General features: G+C 31.6%; 1 protein-coding gene across 1 annotated transcript; it reads right to left on the reverse strand.

Moving 5' to 3' along the window:
* Positions 1-1,142: 1,142 nt before the first annotated feature.
* LOC127707409 (chitobiosyldiphosphodolichol beta-mannosyltransferase-like) lies at positions 1,143-20,575 on the reverse strand. Its single transcript, XM_052211898.1, has 13 exons — positions 20,340-20,575; positions 19,081-19,161; positions 18,206-18,309; positions 15,937-16,085; positions 14,558-14,644; positions 12,551-12,667; positions 11,816-11,925; positions 11,050-11,088; positions 9,708-9,770; positions 7,562-7,672; positions 6,777-6,891; positions 5,030-5,105; positions 1,143-2,900 (listed from the first exon to the last, which is right to left on the reverse strand). Exons 1-13 carry the CDS (start codon positions 20,539-20,541, stop codon positions 2,754-2,756), a joined length of 1,401 nt encoding a protein of 466 aa, XP_052067858.1. The 5' UTR covers positions 20,542-20,575; the 3' UTR covers positions 1,143-2,753.
* Between the last annotated feature and the right edge of the window lie 177 nt (positions 20,576-20,752).

Here is a 20,752-nt window from a genome sequence, read left to right on the forward strand (position 1 = left end):
TTGTTTAAGGAATAACAGTACTGCACTTGAGGAATTGTGAGAGTCAATTGAGGATGCAAATGCAGTTTTACTTACAGGTTTTTCCTCACTCAACTCTTCATGTAAGTGCTGTAAGTTGGGATAACCTCCATTAGGTACGCTTGAGACAAAAAATCTTGCTAAACCATCTATATCGTTATGTCAGTTCCAACACATGTGATAATATGAAAATTGGTTATATAATTGGAAGGTGTGGTGCCATAAAACCTAGTCCAATCTATCACTTTCCTTAGAAAAGCTTTAACCGATGTTGGTTATAATATTTTTTCGGTAGTCTTGTGTGTTAATTTGTTGGTGTTGTTTTCTGTATACAAAAATTTGACTATACAGGATCTTCCAATTGGTACTTTTTCCCGGAAAAATTTGACATCACAAAGCAAATATATTTACGTCACGTCCTATGACACGTTTTACTCCAAATGACCCCAGGTCAACCGGGGTAGTTCATTCATAAAATTGAATTTGTAATTTTATTGAATCTATCCTTAAATTAAGTATATATTTTTTATTTCCTTTTATATGAGTCAGAAGAAACCATTGTAGTTTATTTTACATAAACTTCTTTATCCAACATATAGAAATTGCATTTTAATAACAGAAAATGAATATCTTTAAAAATTTGTCCTCATTACCACAACAAGGTGTTCTGTGAGATTGGCAGCTAATGATACCCTTCGTAATAAGTATTCGATAAATATGAAGTTGATGAGCCATTGATGTAAAAACAAACAGTATAGCATGCTTACATGAAACTACATATGAAATTTCAGGAAGGTCTAGTTCCAGAGAAAAATTTGACAAAAATTTCATACATGGCCATTGTGTGCAAGAATATATAAGAATTCAGTAACGAAGAGGTTGATGGATGTAAAACAGTTTGGCATACTCACATGAAGCTTGAAACCAAATTTAAGGAAGCTCTGATTTGTTGTTCCTGAGAAAAAAAAATGATGGGACAGACAGAATAACTTCCTCCTTCAGAGCGGTGGTATAGATAATCTTATTGAGTTATGCTATGTTAGTACAGGCACAATCAGAAACCTCCATCAAAGTATTTCCTACTGTGGGACTGTTCAATGCTTTTGAAAATAAATACATCAACATGACATTTATATAAAACATTTATTCAGTTCCACTGCATTACACAAAAAAACATCATCACATAAATAAATAACACAGTATAATCACTCTCATTTGTCTACATTTTTTCAATGCTAAATGAAAATATGCACCAAAGCTTTTTGTTTATTATTGCAAATATAAAGTTAAGTTTTGATTATGATATAAACAATTTAAAGAATTTGTATGTTGTTTTTTTTAAAGTTTTTACATTTAAAAAAAACATACAATGTATAAAAGGATTAACAAAAAATCTGTCAATCATTTAAGTTAAAAATTAAAAGAAATTCCTAAATCACTTTTTAAGATGATACTAATTTACAAAACAAGAGTGCACACGCTTAAATGTCTCGCCTGCTTTACTGACCATTGATTTTATGTTGAAAGTCTTAAAGATAAAGGTTTTACTAAAAGCATTACAGAAACTTAAACATTTTTAAAGATCTATGACAATGAGGTTAAGGTCAGATAAATCGTGTCCGACAGACATATACATCTTACAATTTTTTTATACACCAAATATAGTTGACCTATTGCGTATGCTAATTGAAAACCAGACCAAAACACAAAAACTTAACATTGACCAATGAACCATGAAAATGAGGTCAAGGAGAATTGATATATGGTTGACGGAAACATCGTAATATAAGGTATCTGCATAACAGATTGAAGCATCCAGGTCTTCTACATTCTGAAATATAAAGCTTTACACAAATAGTTTATGCTGCTGCATCCGCCTCCAGATAGTAATACCTATGTCTTGCATACTGCGACTTTCGTCGCAGGCGAGACAAGAATCATATAAAGCATTACATTTGTACTAGATCATTAAAAGCCACATAGAATAAATTGTAGTAAAATACTGTAGTGTAATGTTTGCTTTTTTAGTCGTGGTGGAAGGAAGCATAGTTTTATTTCACATTATTTCAAGTTTCTTATTTACTTGTTTATTATACCTTAAGGATACAATACACTGCTGCACTTTCTTCCCTAAACATGAATTGCATAGGTATATCAATACTGGCAAATGTCTTATAAAATCACAACAGATAAAAGTACAAGTGAACTGCTCCAATGAAATAAATATATGTTTCACAATACGAACTAGAAAACTGACATGACTGGTAAGGCCCCATGTGCAAAATGTTTTGAGACACAGATACAAATAATAAATTAATTTGCAAACAATGAAATACATGTTTCTGGAGTATCAATTATCATGGATTACATGTTTAACACAAACAAACTTGAAATTTACTCTAAGAAATACATAATCATCAAGTTCAAATCGAGGGGTAAAAAATTACAAATTTACAGAGCTTAATAGGCACAAAAGGTACGCTAAATTCATTGAAATAATAAGCTCTTAGTTAGTATCAAATATAAAGCAGTGTAAAGTCTGCCATTAGATTAGTTATATTAGATCAATATGAAACACTAAGAGAGCAATAGAATCTACAAGTTTAATTTTAATTAAATCTCATTTTCTCAAAATTTAAGAAAAAAAGTACAGTTTTTTGTTTTAATGTTAGACTGCTGTATTAAAACCAGATAACAATAAGACCACAATATGTGAAATGGTTTTACACCAGATTTCAGTGCACTTTCAGTTTTTCACTAGTGAATAAAGGTAAAACAGTCTTTTTCCATGATTCATGCCATCTGATAGCTTGGAATATTTCCAGCTTTTCTCTCATTTCTGTCAACCTTTTCTGGCCTGTATAAAAGTCATCTAATAGAATCTGGAAAAAATATATCATAAATTATTCACTAGGTTATTTATACTATTTTCACAAAAAAAAACCATTGAACAAGAGCTTATACAATGTATACTAAAATGTCTCATCTGATGCAATTTTTGAACAAACAGGTTTAACCTCCAATGAAATAAATATATGTATAGGAGCCTTGTATTTCAGTGGTTGTCATTGGTTGCTGTCTGCCATAATGTTTTTTGTTTCTTGTTGAATTATAAAAGAGAGGCGAAAGATACCAGAGGGATATTAAAACTCATAAGTCGAAAATAAACTGACAATGCCATGGCTAAAAAAAGAAAAAGACAAACAGACAAACAATAGTACGCAAAACACAACATAGAAAACTAAAGACTAAGTTAAAGACTAAATCAGGTTGTTGGTTTCCTCTTTTGAACTGTTTGTTATCCTCCGGTCTTTTATAGCTTACTAAATGGTTTAGTTTTTTGCTCACTGCTGAAGACCATAAGGTGGCCAATATTTGTCATTGGTGAAGACCATAAGGTGGCTAATCATTGTCACTGCGGAAGACCATAAGTTGGCCAATCATTGTCACTGCTGAAGACCATAAGGTGGCCAATCATTGTCATAGCTGAAGACAATAAGATGGCCAATCATTGTCACTGCTGAAGACCATAAGGTGGCCAATTATTGTCACTGCTGAAGACCATAAGATGGCCAATCATTGTCACTGCTGAAGAACATTAGGTGGCCAATCATTGTCACTGCTGAAGACCATAAGGTGGCCAATCATTGTCACTGCTGAAGACCATAAGGTGGCCAATCATTGTTACTGCTGAAGACCATAAGGTGGTCAATCATTGTCACTGCTGAAGACCATAAGGTGGCCAATCATTGTCACTGCTGAATACCATAATGTGGCCAATCATTGTCACTGCTGAAGACCATAAGGTGGCCAATCATTGTTACTGCTGAAGACCATAAGGTGGTCAATCATTGTTACTGCTGAAGACCATAAGGTGGCCAATCATTGTTACTGCTGAAGACCATAAGGTGGCCAATCATTGTTATCGCTGAAGACCATAAGGTGGCCAATCATTGTTACTGCTGAAGACCATAAGGTGGCCAATCATTGTTACTGCTGAAGACCATAAGGTGGCCAATCATTGTCACTGCTGAAGACCATAAGGAGGCCAATCATTGTCACTGATGAAGACCATAAGGTGGCCAATCATTGTTACTGCTGAAGACCATAAGGAGGCCAATCATTGTTACTGCTGAAGACCATAAGATGGCCAATCATTGTCACTGCTGAAGACCATAAGGTGGCCAATCATTGTTACTGCTGAAGACCATAAGGTGGCCAATCATTGTTACTGCTGAAGACCAGAAGGTGGCCAATCATTGTTACTGCTGAAGACCATAAGGTGGCCAATCATTGTTATAGCTTACTAAATGGTAAAGTTTTTGCTCAGTGCTGAAGACCACATGGTGGCCAATCATTCTTCACCTCTTTGTCCTTTTTATTGGATAGTTGTCTTAGTGACAATAACACAAAATCTTTTTATTTTTACATTTCCTGTACATGAACTGATTTACTCTAACTTAAAACTAACCACTGGAGCATGAAAATGTGTCAAGACTAAATGTCATATATAGACTGATATACATTCAAAATATTGTAAAGACTAGACACAACAAACCTAAATATTGTTTTAAGATATAACTCATGGCAGCTTTTTTTTATTGGAGATTTTAATGCAGGTTAAATTGTTTGCATTAAATTGTTACCCCAAGCATTAGAATTGAAACTACAATAGCTAGAAACAATACAAAACTGGAGATTAAATTCCACAAATACCCGAGTAGATAAAAGTTTTGATTTTCAGTGAGTGTTGCCTCTTTTGAAATTTTGGTGTTTATGCACTAATAAATTAGAATGAAAACAGAAAGAGCTTTCCCAGACTTAAATATATTGGGGAGACACTTTTTATTTCACTCAGCTATGCATAAATTATGTCCATTATTTTAAAGTAGCATCCTCAAAAACAATCACCATCCATCAAATTTTAAATTACAACACTCCTGCCCCTTCACATTTTTTAATTCAAACATTTTTGGAAAATCCTGCAAATGATATAGAAATAAATAATTACCTTTATCTGCTGAAGCAAGTGTTTACTATTACTAAATACTAAGCCATTATGATTATGTTGAACCAGTTCTGATATACTGTAAAACAAAAAAATAGTCTAACATAAATCTTTATTTTTCAAAAGATAATGAAATTCCAACATCATTATCATTTTTGTCGCTTTTTTTTGGGAGGGGGGTGGCTTATTTTTTCTATCTATTTTTTTTTGTTCTGCTATACAAGTACTAATCCTTCAATAAAACAAAAATATAATTATCAATGTTGTATCTCTTAACAACTAACTAATGACATTCAAAGTTTCTTCCTTAAATCCCTAACATGATTAGAATTAAGAGATAACTGTATTGTATTTGAAGCTTTGCGGACGTCCATCGGTAGTTTTACTATCGCAAATTTAGTTTACCTGGCGACGCTTAGCGGAGACAGGTAAACGGGTATTTGTGACATAAAACTACCGATGGACGTCCATAAAGCTTCAAATACAATACAGTTATCTCTATTCTAATGCAAAACAAGTACATAATTCAATTTCAATCATTATTTCAGTGTAAAATTCTCATTAAAGAAAATTCCGCGAAAAGATGTTATCTTCTTTGGCCCCTAAAAAAGGTGACGTCATAGGTATGCTTCCGGCATCAAACGTAAACACCGGGCGTTTTCTGGCTTCTTGGCCGCTTCAGAATGTAATAAAATTTGATAAAAAGAAGATTTCTAGGTGCAACATGTGAGTTTTTTTGCTTATTATTGTAAAAATTACATGTCAATACATTCCGCAATTCAAAATGTCAGCTTTCTTAATTACAGACAAGGAGATAGAGAATTTTACGCTTACAGTCATCCAATCAGAACCATTGATACAACATAATTGCATTAGAATTACATGCATTTGTTCCATACAAGCTTTGTCCTTATGGACTGAATTGACTAGTGAACAAGATAGGGTTAATGATAACCTGATTAAACATTAAGCATATTTTTTAAGTTATATTTTATCTTCTGAATTTGCTAAAATAAATAAATAATACATTCATGAAATAGGAACATTTATTTATCAGATCTCTGATTTAATTTCCAAACTAAAAGATGAATTAAAATAACTTTTTATTTGTCATATTTTATAACATATATATGATAAATATAAAAAATGATTTTTAACTGGATGTCATAACCGACTGATTCTTAACAACAAACTTTTACATATGTTTGATTGTTTACCGATTATGATATTTGTTTTGATATTATATTTTCATAAAATATACGTTTATTGATATCATCAATGTCAAACTAGGTCAGATCCTTTAATCCATATGAAAATATGAAAAAAAAAACATATCTACTAATAGCAAGTCTCATTTACATATACCTTAAATTTGCTTTCATTCATACCTTAAGTAATGCTGTTTTTTTTCATTCTATAACTAACATTTTCAAGTCTACTCTTCATAAAATTAAAGTAGAACTGTCTAGTACAAGACAATTTGTCAACATTTGTACCTGTTGGAGTGCAATATTTATTTCCTAAAATATCAAGACTTTTGTTTAACAAAGCCTCAACAGTATCTAAAATGGAACGGAAATTTATCATCAATGCATATGTAGTACATATACAAGAAAAGAAGATATCTGATAAAGTAAATATGATGGATCATCGAGAAGAAAACTTGTTTGTGATGAAAGGACAAACTTAAACTAAAATGCAACAATCAGTTCCAAAACTTTTTTTGGAGTGCATACAAATACAAACTCACCATTTATAATCAATAGCACAAACAGGTACACCACAACCAAACATATCAACAACTTTCATAGGTAGATCTAACCCACTGGATGATGTGTGTAAACAAATACCTAAATCAGCTGATCCTATAAGTACATCAATACAAGAAACATTAATCTAAATGTAAAAATACAATGTTCCACAAATTTTGATGTATTGAACAAAAAACTATATTTTCTAAATATATCATATATCTTTTCTGTACCTATATAATCGTTTGGAAATTCTCACATATAACATTTGCAAATAAATTCTTTTTAAATTCGTTTTAAAACTCACACTGATGTTATAAACAAATAGCAATGATGACAATGTTATAAAAAGTCATACAATTTTCCCTTAGTAGTTAAAAGTAATAGAAGAGGATAGTTTGTTAATATTAGATTATCATAGTTATATGTAAATGTAACACAGATGAAGAATAGCTTAAATACTATATCAAACATTAATTCTCGATAAGCACTAGTTATGCAACAGATATTGAATCTGTTGTCTTCATTAAATTTCTGTAGATAACAAAAATCAAAAATTGACAGTTAAAATTATTTGCTTACTAGCATCTGTCGATCTTATTACCAATAATAAAAATGTCCAACACATGGAGACAAACTCACATCATTATTTTTTTCCGAGTTCGGACAAAATGGTATTTTTATAAGAAACAAAATACATATGTATAATACTTATTTCATTCATTTTATTATCAACAAAAAGGTCAGCTTAAGAAATTATTTCCATATATGTAATAACATCTACCTAGAAGTATAGGATAATCTTCAGATTCCAACCAGGGGAGACAAATCTTTACATGTTTCCACTCAGCTTTTTCTATCTTTTCTTTGTAATATTCTTTCTGTGGACCTTTTCCTATTTAATCCATGTATGAAAAGAAGAAACATGAACTTGAAAAAGAAAATTATAAAATACAAATTATCTTTTGTATAGATTATCTACTTAAAAGTCTGAAATATAATCTATTTATTCTTTGGAATAATTCATTACTAGGAATAACAGGAATTGCCAAAATTCAGCATAGTACAACAGACAACTTCAACCACCAAAACCTGATTCCTCCTAAAAATAGACAGATTAACAAAGACAAACAACAACTAACAACACAAGGGTGAGATAGGTGTTTTATTATTCTTTTAGGAAGTCACTATCAGTATTTTCAGTTTTGTAACTTAGATACCTTAAAGAGAAAGAAAAAAATAATGGACTGATAAAATTTCAAACTTGATCTCAATTTTGTTATCACCAACAACATATTTAAATTTGAAAATTATTGGTTGAACTTTGCTCAGGTTATTGCACGATAATGATTGAAAATGCCATTTTCCAACCAATCAAGGACCATAACCCTGAAGAGCAAACATGAAAATTGTCAATATTGAACTTCACCTCAATTTTGTCATCAGTAAAACATATCTAAATTCTAAATCATTGGTTGAACAGTTCTCAAGTTTTTTGCTCGGTAAAACAAGAAGTGCCATTTTCGATCAATAAACACCATAACTCCAGAACAGCAAAAGTCAAAATTGTCCATATGAAACTAGAGCTCCATTTGTCAATCACTAACAAAATGTTCAAATTTGAAAAGCATTCATTTGGTTATAAATTAGCAAGTTGGAAAACCAGGAAACATATTGTTACAATTAGAATAAAGGAGACAAAATATAAAATTCTAAAAGACTTCAACAAATTGAATGGAGTGTATTAATTAGTGTGTAAACAAACTCAAATTCTGTTCCATGGCGATTCTATTTCAAATTTTCATAGCATTTACTTGAAGCCAATTGTTATTGAAAATAAACTGTTAACACAGAGATATGTTTCACCTTTTTATTATTTTGATAGTAAAATGCAAATGTTGAAATTAAAAAAGCAATACTTTAACATGTTATAGAAAAACAAAGGATATTTGGTATCCATCCATTACACAAATGCACCGCAAAAAAAACACAAAAAAAAACAAAAAGTTATGTAAAATATTCCAAGTCAATGAAGTCATGACTGAAGGTATATGGCCAAACAATATCTATGGAAATGAGATGTGCAAATGCTAATACACATGCATACCATGCAACAAAATGACACAGTAGTTGACTCCCCTGATTGAATACCAAATCCTACCGTGTCAATACGGTAGCCTCCTATAGTCATATTGCCTTCCTTAAACTAAGCAAAAGTTTCAAAGTCAATAAACCATGACTGAGGAGGCAGGCCAAACAATCTCCATGGAAATGAGATGTGCCAATGCTAATACAACTGCATACCAAATATAATTGACCTACCACTAGTGGTTCCCCATTAACTGACCTATTCACAAACTTATACATGTAATGTGATGTGAAAATGCTAATACCAAATATCATTGACCTACCACAAGTGGTTATTCATAAACTGACCCAATCACAAACTTATACCTTGTTGACGCCCCCGCCTGAAACAGCCTACCTATGTCTCGCTTTTTGACTTTGTCAAGGCGAGACAAAAACCATTACATTTTCCTATTTTCCTGCTTATTTGCGAAAGACATATATGAAAATGGAACTGAAATTGTTTTTAATTTCGAACAGCATTATTTTATTTCCAAAAGATCTTAATATACACATTCTTGTGAGGCAAACTTTCTGATGGTGAAAAAAGGCTACTCAAATAACAATGCCAAATGTGGTAAAGAATAAATATTTGCATATTTTTCATTAAAAGCAAAAAAACACCATTGCAGCAATTTTGTATGAGGTTGAAATTTTTTTTCAGTAAACTGTTGTGTAGATCATATACTAGCTAATCAATAAATATAGATTGCTAATGTGACCAGTCATCTATATAGTTGATCAATGCTTAAGGTATTTTTCATAAAATCTGCAGCAAGAAAAAGGACATGTATACAACATACCTGTAATGACACACACAACATCTGGCAGTTTGTTTTCCTTTGTATTTGCTGCTATCTCATACTCTGTAAGAAAGAAAAATACAATAAATGAATGAATTATCTCTATTTTGGCTAAAATTTAAATTTTAAATCTTGAAAAAATGAGGAAGGGCAGTGGCTGAAAACCATTTCAAAAATGGTTTAATTATTACAATAAAATAAAAATTAAAGGAAAGCAACAACAACTAGAGGCTCTCAAGAGCCTGTGTCGCTCACCTGTATTTACTGATGCTTTGGAAACCATGTAAAATAAGGTTAAAATCATAATTAATAGTATTAGATATTAGATATTATAATGATATCTAAGATAATAACAAAAAACTGCAAAATTTTTGTAAAATTACTAACTCAGGGGCAGCAACCCAACAACGGGTTGTTGGATTCGTCTGAAAATTTCAGGGCAGATAAATCTAAATCTGATGAACATTTTTGCCGCCTGTCAGATTTGCTCTAAATGCTTTAGTTTCAGAGATATAAACCAAAAACTGCATTTTACCCCTATGTTCTATTTTTAACCAAGTTGGCCATGATGGTTGGAAGGCGGGGTCATCGGACAAATTTTTTAAACTAGATACCCAAAAAATAATTATGGCCAAGTATGGTTAAATTTGTCTCAGTAGTTTCAGAGAAGAAGATTTTTGTAAAAGATTACAAAAATTTACAAAAAATTGTTAAAAATTGACTATTAAGGGCAATAACTCCTAAAGGTGTCAACTGATAATTTTGATCATGACAACTTATTTGTAGATCTTACTTTGCTGAACATTATTGCTGTTTACAGTTTATCCCTATCTATAATAAAATTCAAGATAATAACCAAAAACTGCAAAATTTCCTTAAAATTACCAATTCAGGGGCAGCAACCCAACAACAGGTTGTCAGATTTGTCTGAAAATTTCAGGGCAGATAGATCTTGATCTGATATTCAGTTTCACCCTTATCAGATTTACTCTAAATGCTTTGGTTTCAGAGATATAAGCCAAAATCTACATTTTACCCCATTGTTCTATTTTTAGCCATGGCGGCCATCTTGGTTGGTTGGCGGGGTCATCTTACACATTTTTTAAACTAGATACCCTAATGATGATTGTGGCCAAGTTTGGTTAAATTTGGCCCAGTGGTTTCAGAGGAGAAGATTTTTGTAAAAAGCTAACGACGACGGACGACGGACCCCAAGTGATGAGAAAAACTCACTTGGCCCTTCAGGCCAGGTGAGCTAAAAATTAACTTCATTTTCAATTGAAAGATTCTATTAACTAAAATTTATATAATATTATCTAGTTTCAGATTTAAATGTACTGACCATGCAAAGTTTGTAGTAAAACTCCAAAATCCTCATCTTCTAAAAATATATAAATATCCATTTGAAGATAATTATAAATAAAGTAAAGATGTATAAAGTCCATTTCAATTCAAATTTTGTAAATAAATTTTACTTAGCTACAATTCAAGTATCCATAACCTGTCATGTTTTTCTAATCTGTTAGTAAAAGAAGTTGAAGGTACAATTTGAGGCTTGTTTCATCTTATAAATTCATTTAAAAAATACATATACATGTATATTACCAATAATCATCACATATTGTAATCTTCTGGAATAAGGATTTTTAAGAAATTGTAAAATTTTAGCAATGGCTTGAGACACAATTTCATTGTAACAGAAAAAAAAAAAACAATGACTCAATGTTCATCAGAATAATGATAGATTTTAGCAAAAAATCAGTGTATATACAAGCATCCAATATAACCAAAAAAATGGTGTTGCCAGGAAAACAAAATAAGCTTATAATACTCTGAATATCCAACTGCCTGATGGTCAAGTTATTTTTTAGGAATATAAGTCAAACATTCAATATGTAATTGCCTTATTACCTTTGTTTACTTTTATTTCAGGTATGTTTAACCTGCAATCAGAAATATACTTCTTTTGAACTCGACTATTCATTTTTCTTTTCAAAAGCTGATGATACTGTTGACAGATGAATTACTTCAAAATTGAACTTTATCCTGACGTTAACAAATAAAATAAGGTTTTTGATGAAGCTTGATATGAATACATTTTATATTACCTGTCCAGCTGGTACTACTTATTAAGAATGCAGGTCTGTCTTGTCTGTTAACAATTTTCCCATCAGACTGTTTTACTGTCAATACCGTTTCTTCTGTGTCTTTTTCAGATCTGAAAGGGCAAGTATCAACAAAACAATATAACAGCAAGTCATTATCATAAATTCATGGCATTTTGTTTGCACAATGTCTACAAAAAATGCACATCATGTCCTATATAGTATTGTTCCATCGATAATAAATTGCAACAAACATATGTGTCATCACTTTTAATATCAGCATTGCTCATAACTAAGATTTTAAATGATAAATGAATAAGAAATTGACATAAACTATAGCTAATCCCCACGCCTGTCATAACAATATACCAGATCTGGTTGCATCTGGGCCACAACTACATACTAACTAGAGTTAATCTTACATAAACTGTAAACTATAGCTTATCCCAATGCCTGTCATAACAATATACCAGATCTGGTTGCATCTGGGCCACAACTACATACTTACTAGAGTAAATCTTCCATAAACTGTAAGTTTATCTATTTTTTGTATGAACTGTTACAAATATCATAGTTGTGTCCACTGATTAAATATCAATCCTCTATTACTTCTTTGTTCAATTTGTACATTAACACAAAATATATGTTTGGCAGGGAAATGAAAAGATCATTATTGAAAGACCCATTAACCATGAAAACTGGGACCAACAAATACCAAATATTTTTATTTTTTCTTACTTTTTATCTGGCACAAAGAGATCATATTTCTCTGATAGTTTAAGAAGCAGCTCATGTTTATCTTCAACTTGTGTTTTCTTAAATTCTTCTGGTGCTTTATCATACAGAGTATTGGCACTGAAATATAAAATTAACAGATTCTAACGACATTGTATATTATAGCACACTCTCACAAACACATATGTACAGTACACATTCTTCATTAATCATTGTATATTATAGCACACTCTCACAAACACATATGTACAGTACACATTCTTCATTAATCATTGTATATTATAGCAAACTCTCACAAACACATATGTACAGTACACATTCTTCATCAATGTTGATTATGATTTTAGAATTTTCTTGGTAAACAAAATTTATCAAATCTTTCCTCAGTCAAAATAAAAACTAAGTTAAACTTTTCTTTAGAATTCTTTTGAAAGAAAAAAATTCCTTATATGAACCTCTTCCTTTTTCTAAATTAATTTGAAGGGCAATATTTTGTTTTCTTACTAAAAGTATATACGTATTATTGACTGATATCAGTTTTGCCCAATCATAAATAATAGATATCAATTTTGTGTCAAATTTATTCTTTTTATTTCTGTAAAATGAAATGAAGATAGAAAATAATCAGATGCGATACTGAGGGGCAGAAGGAGGGGGTGTCATCCCGCATTCCAGAAAAAACATAGCATTCTTTCCCAGATCTAGAAAAATTAATCACTATTTCCTGAGTTCCCATAAGGGTCAATCCTGAATTCCTGTGAAAATAAAGGCCCAATCCCGAATTCCCATAGAAAATAAAGGCCTGATCATGATGTCCTGAAAAAGGTCCTTCCGCCCCTCAATACTCAAGACTCTGCTGGATAGTTGTATCATTGGCAATCATACCAAATTTACTTATTCATACAGTCTAAAGCCAATCTTCCCTTTCCCTGACAGTTTAATTGCCAAGTAAGGAACAATGTCAGGGATTGCTGATGTCTCTTCACGTTATTTTTCTACTAATGTAGCGTTGACGTAAGATATTTGATTGTCCCTGCTGAATTCATTCATAACTTGTATACACTCATTATCTTTGTATTAGAGTAGCATGAGGTCTTATATATATAATTATACATTATCGATGGTTTTTCTATGATCTCATCGAAGGGTGACAAGCCTGAGATGAAAGTAGCCAAGAAACATCCTCGAGTTTGAAAGACCAGTGATGATCTGTTTATTGCTATTTTCCTAGGCAGCGTCGACGATGTAGGATCATGACGTCATACATTCTCTTTCTACTCAACTGAGAAAATCCAATATTACTTAAGTGGCGTGATATGGAAAATTATCACAAAAAAATTTCAAAGAAAAATTTGCAATAATAGGTTTTAACAAAACAACTTGGAAGAGTTCTGTAGTCTCAAACATTCTTGTCTACATTTCGTGAAACATAATTTTATACAAGGGTTTTTTTTTCATTTGCGTTTTATAACACTAGAAATCTCTCCTGTTATTTCTGAAAAAATCTACAATGGAGAGTGAATGCATTAACTTTTATGACATTATTTACAAGTTAGTCTTGCTATTGTACCCCTGCAACAATTGGGTTGACCATTCATAAATTTGGACAACAAAATCTTCAATGATAAATATTTGACCATAAGAGTTTAATACAGACTGGATGTTTTTTTAATCATCCCCAGAAATCTAAAAGTTAACATGAATCAACCCTATTTCCAACCTAAATCAAAAATGACTAAGTCAGCTATGTATTTATGAATTAAAATTCACTGTGATCCTTACTATTTGAGGAGGACAGACACATGGCAGTGGGTCGACTTGATACTTGTATTTTTTTCATATAACTAGAAGGTGACTAAGTCCTTACATAAATAGTGATATACAGAATATATACAGGCAAAATGACTAAGATTACCCAACCACTGAGCTCACTCCTTCTAATTATGAATGAGTAACTTAAAGATGATCTTCTTTTATCATTATTCCTAATTCATAAATTTATAAACTCACCTTATTCCTAATGAACTCAAATCTGCTCTCATTGCATTGGTCACACAAAAATTAATTGCAGAAAATTTCCCAAAATAGAATTCATACCTAAAATATATATAAAAATAATTTCAAATGAAAAATATATAATAAATTATTAACACAGAGATTTGTGGTCCCTGTGTAAAGTAATCACAATTTTTAACAATTTGTTTACACTGCAGACAGATTATAGCTGTTTGTTTAGTTTCCAAAATAATTGTTGCAGTTGAGATAGTCCTTCTGACTCTGGTAACAACCTTAAATATTTTTTACAAAGCTTGGTTTGAAGTGTAAAAGGTTTAAAAATACATACTTCGTTTTTAAAGTAATTTTCAATGTTCTTTATATTATTCACAATATAATACTGTTACATCAAAATTAAACAAAATAAATAAATCATTTAAACCAATTGATGAGGCAAAATACATCAAAGCTTCTTTTGGAATAACACTTAGAAAAATATTTGAACAGGAGTGGTGGGTCAAACCGGGTATCCCGATTTGAAATCCGTGGAGGGATCTGAATCCAGAGGAGCAATTAATGAAAAGTTTTTAATAGTAGGTAGGTAAAATCTGAATCTGATTCCCACGGAGCATAATTCCTCTGTGGGAATCAGATCCAGATTTTACTTATCCATTGTTACAAACTTTTTATTAATTGCACCTCTGGATTCTAATCCCTCAACAGTTTCTGATTTGTATACATGGTGTTTGGTGGGTAGCATTTATTCAGTAAAGCTACTTAACAGTGATCATTAAAACGTGAAATCCATGTGTCATTTACAACTGTTAGAATTTAAAAATAAATTTAAACCCTTTTTAGAACTACACTTGATAAAAGTGACACAAGGTGTCCTTGCATTTCAAAACAATCAAGTATCACTTAATATTGAGTAATATATTTATTAATTATCTATTTTTGCCAACAAGGCAGATTAAATACCTTTTGTACCACCTAACCTCTGGGTCAAATATAGGTAAATCATATTGAAACTAATACAGGGTCTGTAACTGACTGAAAACAACACTACAAAAATTCCATTCAAATGTGCTAAACAGTAGAAAGCATACAAGAAAATCATCTTTAAATGTCTGAAATCATATGTCAAAAAATATATACTGTAAATTCAGAAATTATTGCGATGTTTTTATTATTGCGAAAAATGCGACAGGGTTATAATCACAATAATTTAAACTCGCGTTTTGAAATTTTTTATATGAATTAAACATGATTTTTCTCAACATCGCAAAAATTAAAATCGCATTTTAGTCTAAAATGACAAAATCGCAATAATAAATGCACGCAATAATTTCGGAATTTACAGTAGTATATTAGTGAAATGATCGAAATATATTTACCAATTTGCAATTTTGACCAGTGTATGCTGTTTACCCACCCCTAAGCTAAGGATTGTGTATCCATAGTTATGCCAATCTATCACTAATTTACTTCCTCTTAGCCAACAAACAAGCCAGCAAACTGCCAATGTAGGAATACATGGTGGATTCTGTAAGTTGAATATTTCACATGCTTTCAGTTCAAATCATTAAAAAATTGGCATTAACCTAATATATATTAACTACTGTATCTTTTAGATAAAAAAAAATCCAGTGATAGTGTAGTTCTAGTTTTCAGTTCATTAAAAGCATGATTACATAGATACAGACACCGAGATATGCCTCTCCTGTATGTTACTTTGATGGTAAATTGCAAATGTTGAATTAAAATGGCAATACTTTACCATGTAAACTATCAATAAACCATGACTGAAGGTCCAGGGAAAAACAATCTCGTGGAAATGAGAAATGTCAATGCTAATACAACTGCTTACCTTATATCATTGTCTTATCTTTAGTGGTTCCCCCTTAAACTATCCTAATCACAACCTTTAACATGTAAACTAAGCAAAAGTCTGAGGGGACGAGGACAAATAATGCTTCTATAACCTCATACCAAAATCATTGACTTACCATTAGTGGTTCATCTTAAACAGACCTAATCACAAACTATAAAACAATCGTTGACAATGCCTCTGCTAATGATGAAAACAGTACTCCTTAGTCTCACCATCAATGACCAATGAACACATACAAACATGTTTTAACTCTGCCACATTCTTTATGTGTTTGTCCCAACTCAGGAGCATGTAATTCAGTGGTTGTCATTGTTTTTTTGGTTTATTGTTTCGTACATAAATCAGGCCGTTAATTTTTTCGCATTTGAATTGTTTTATATTTGTCCTTTCGGAGCCTTTTTTGGCTTACTATGCAGTACGGGTTTTGAAATTTGCTCACTGTGTGCCATACGGTGACCTATAGTTGCTAACTTCTATGTCATTTGGTCTCTGGTGGAAAGTTGGTCTCATTGGCAATCATACTACATCTTCTTATTTTTATTTAGCAATTATGACTACATGTACCAACAGTAGATTAACCATTTCAAATGAATTATGATTCAAAAATATTCAACTCCTGTTGAACAATTGACAAAGCTTAAATTTGTTGAGATGCACAACTGTATACATAATGCATGAACATTTGATGACCTGCAAAATAGTAAAATTATTTGTCTCTCCTTTATCCATCTTGTCATTAAAATTGTCCAACCAAACAAATTCATTTCATCTGTCCAAAAAATAAATTGGGTTCATATTTAACCTCGGGAACATATAAATTTTAAAAACAAAATCACCTAGATACCTTCCAAAAGTCTTACAGGTAGTTAGTAAAGAAGAAGCAAACTTAAGATACCTTCCTAAAGTCTTACACGAAGTGTCGCAAAGATGAAACAATCTTAGATACCTTCCAAAAGTCTAAAGTTTAGCTACGGTTGCAATTTTTTTGTGGTTTGCCTAGGATTTCCATGTATTAATTCTTTAATTGTTGAGGCGACTGTAGCTGACAATTATTCTATGTTTTTTTTTAATTACACAAATAAAATAAAATAACACAGACTGAACTGTAAGCTACTGGTAACAAATAATACCCTGTATTGACTAAAAGCTGGGAATAGTATACTAACAATATATTATGGTCCAGTTTAAAGTATAATTTGAACACTAGCAATAAATCTAACAATTCATCAAATAATGTAGAAAGTCTTATAACAACAACACTGGAGGGACTGCTGCAGAAAATTTATTGATCGACATGTTTCGGTGCCTAGGGCACCGTCATCAGGTGCCTACCCTGCATACCCGAGGTATCCACTTCAGGGACTCTAACTCACTACAGACTCACCAGGCGTTGGTTCACTTTCGTTTGTAATTCATCAAATAGTATAGCTTGTTCTAATGAACATTTGTTTAAAATATCAAGAAACTTTGATTTCCAGTTGCTGAGGAAAATGTGACAAAATTTTACATATCTACATATAGAAGACAAACATCAATTTGACACAGCTTGATCTCCTGGAAGCATTATCCCTTTCAGCACAGGAAGATTTGGAAAGTTAAGCTTAAAACTTAAAAATCAATTCTTCTGCTTTCCACTGAAGCATGTTGCATATAGGAGAAAGAGCAAAGAATAGTCAGCTCAGAGAATACTGTGACCAAGTGAAGTTACGTACATGTCTTCTGACAGATGTTAATTTTTTAAACTTTGTACCCGTATTTTATGTTGTACCCACCTGTATCATTATGAAGCCTGCTTTTGGTGAAAATAACATTGTTACACCAAGTGTTACGCTTTGAAATATTACTTTCAATATGAATACCAGAAGTTGAGGACAATCTGAAATTGAGAGGCAACATTGATTAAGCATATATAGCTAGCTCTTATGATTAAGAAGATCCCATTGTTTTATAAGTTTATAAATTCTAAAGTATATTTTGTTTCTAAATATAAGATTGCATTGTTTTATTTGTTAAGACAGGTAGTCATTTTTATATTAAAATATAGTACTCCATTTTACTTGAAACTTTTTCACAGCTGTTCACATTTAATACAATCAATGAAAAAAGCAAGGAAAGCAATCAACATAACTTGAATTTTCAACTTTAAGACTGAAATTTATAGTTTACTCCATGTTCTAATGTCAAAATAAAAATAAAAATGATTTGTCATTTCTACTTATCACAATTCAATATGCACTTTCCCTGTCTGCCTGTGTATCAAAATATGGTCCTAAAGCACTTACTCTGTAAATGATGACACACATTCAACAAAAGTTGATGCAATCAAGGAAAATGGAAGGTCCTCAAAAGTAATTTCAATATACACTATTAAAGATCTGCCAACAACACCAATAAATGTAAAAAAAAAAGGAGCAAGAAATGTATGCCAGCTGAAGCCCGCCTCCGAGTGCGGGATTTTCTCGCTGTGTTGAAGACCCTTTGGTGGCCTTGAGCTGCTCTTTGGTAGGGTTGTTGTCTCTTTGACACATTCCCCATTTCCATTCTCAATTTTATTATCAGTGCTTACAAGTCCAGATCGACTAATGCCTGATATTTCTATGTCACCTTCTCTGCATTGCAGTAGGGGCAATAAAAAAAATATATTTACATTTTACACAAGCAGGGACATCTGGCAATAAATACTTTCTAATGTCGTTGTTTCTTCTAATAGAATCAGGCAGTTTAGATCCTGAAATAAAGCATCATTTATTTATATAGTATGTTTGTAATTGTCATGTGATAACAGAAATAACTTGCAGAGTTTCTGTGAATGTTTCCCCCTTAGATATGATCTTGTGTAAAAAAAAACTTTCTTACAGATTTAATTTACATCTGGGAATCTTTTGAAATTTAATTTTGATTGAGAAAATTTACTCTACAGTAGTTTTAAAATGTATAATATAAGTAGATTTAAATTTTGTGTTCCACTAAGTAGTGCTTATTCAAAGCACATGTAAAGATTTCTTTTATCAAAAAACAGTAATTTACTGATTTAAAAGTTTATACGCTTTCTGGGACAGTAGCTAAGTACAAAAGACCACTTTCGAGGTATGTCCTTCACCGGAAAAGTTCGTCAATTATGCTCGCCTTTATGACGTCATTTACCAGATAGAGGGTATTGCCTGTATCCCTGCTCTATTAAAGTTCACCAAGCGTCTTTGTGATCATCATTATGCAAGATAAACTAGAAATAATATTTGTTCCTTAGGTACTTAATCACAATTCCCTAATGATAGCAGTGCTGAATAACAATTATAAGAATTTAATTTGCAATTCGTGCAATATAGCATTATCATTTTTTCAATCAATCGCTCAACATAGGAACAGAAGTGACGACGCCCCTAAACGCACAAATGATGTCCACTAAAACCAAAGTATTTGACGGAAATGCAACGAACTCGAAAGTTGTCTATTGGAAATTTCTAATTTAAAAATAACTAGATTTTTTTTTTGGAAGAATTATTTTCTGATTGCTAAAATAATTTATCTTAATACATGTAGTTTGTTTGATGAAAGTGTGTGGAGAGTAATTTATGCAGTGTAAGATAGTTAGAAAGAATGGTGAATTCATACAGGTTTCAAAGTACATGTAACACCATAAAGTTGAATAGTTGTCCAAATCCTTGGTAAGCAATACACAGCTAGGCTTATGACTTCACATTTTAACCCAAATCTATTTTTAAAATATACAATCATGACAATTGAACCCCCATAATCTTAAATCCCTATCCATACCCGCCATAGCATTTAATAGGTTTGGAAATTTCTATAATATAAAAATAAGGAGATCTAAGCCACTAAGCCACGAACACATATTCAATTCGGAGATTATCAAACCAAAATGAACATGTAATCTTGCAAACTCACCGCCGTAACCAACCAAATCAACGTGGAAGCCTTCTTTAGCAAAGGATGAGGAGTGGTACAACATTCTTGGGCTCCTTCCCAAATCACCAAGTACAACGATACAAACTGACTTTTTTCCCTTCACAAAATAGTTCAGTGAAATATAAAGGAACATAAAAACGAATGGCAAATACAGTAAAACAGGCCCAACCACAAAATACATTATTATTTCAAAATTCGTGGCATGCAGACGAAAACTTCCGGTGCCACATAAGACTGTAACAATTAAAAACACATTTTTTTTTGTGTAGCAGCCGAATTCAAGTCAAGATTCAACTATTTATGTATTTATCTTAATAATGAGATTTAATAGAATTTAACAATTTTTAACACTTGTAAGATATACAAAACATTTTCCTTTAACACTTGTTTTC

Source organism: Mytilus californianus, unplaced genomic scaffold, assembly GCF_021869535.1.
Source record: "Mytilus californianus isolate M0D057914Y unplaced genomic scaffold, xbMytCali1.0.p SCAF_7, whole genome shotgun sequence".
NCBI classification, from domain to species: Eukaryota; Metazoa; Mollusca; class Bivalvia; order Mytilida; family Mytilidae; genus Mytilus; species Mytilus californianus.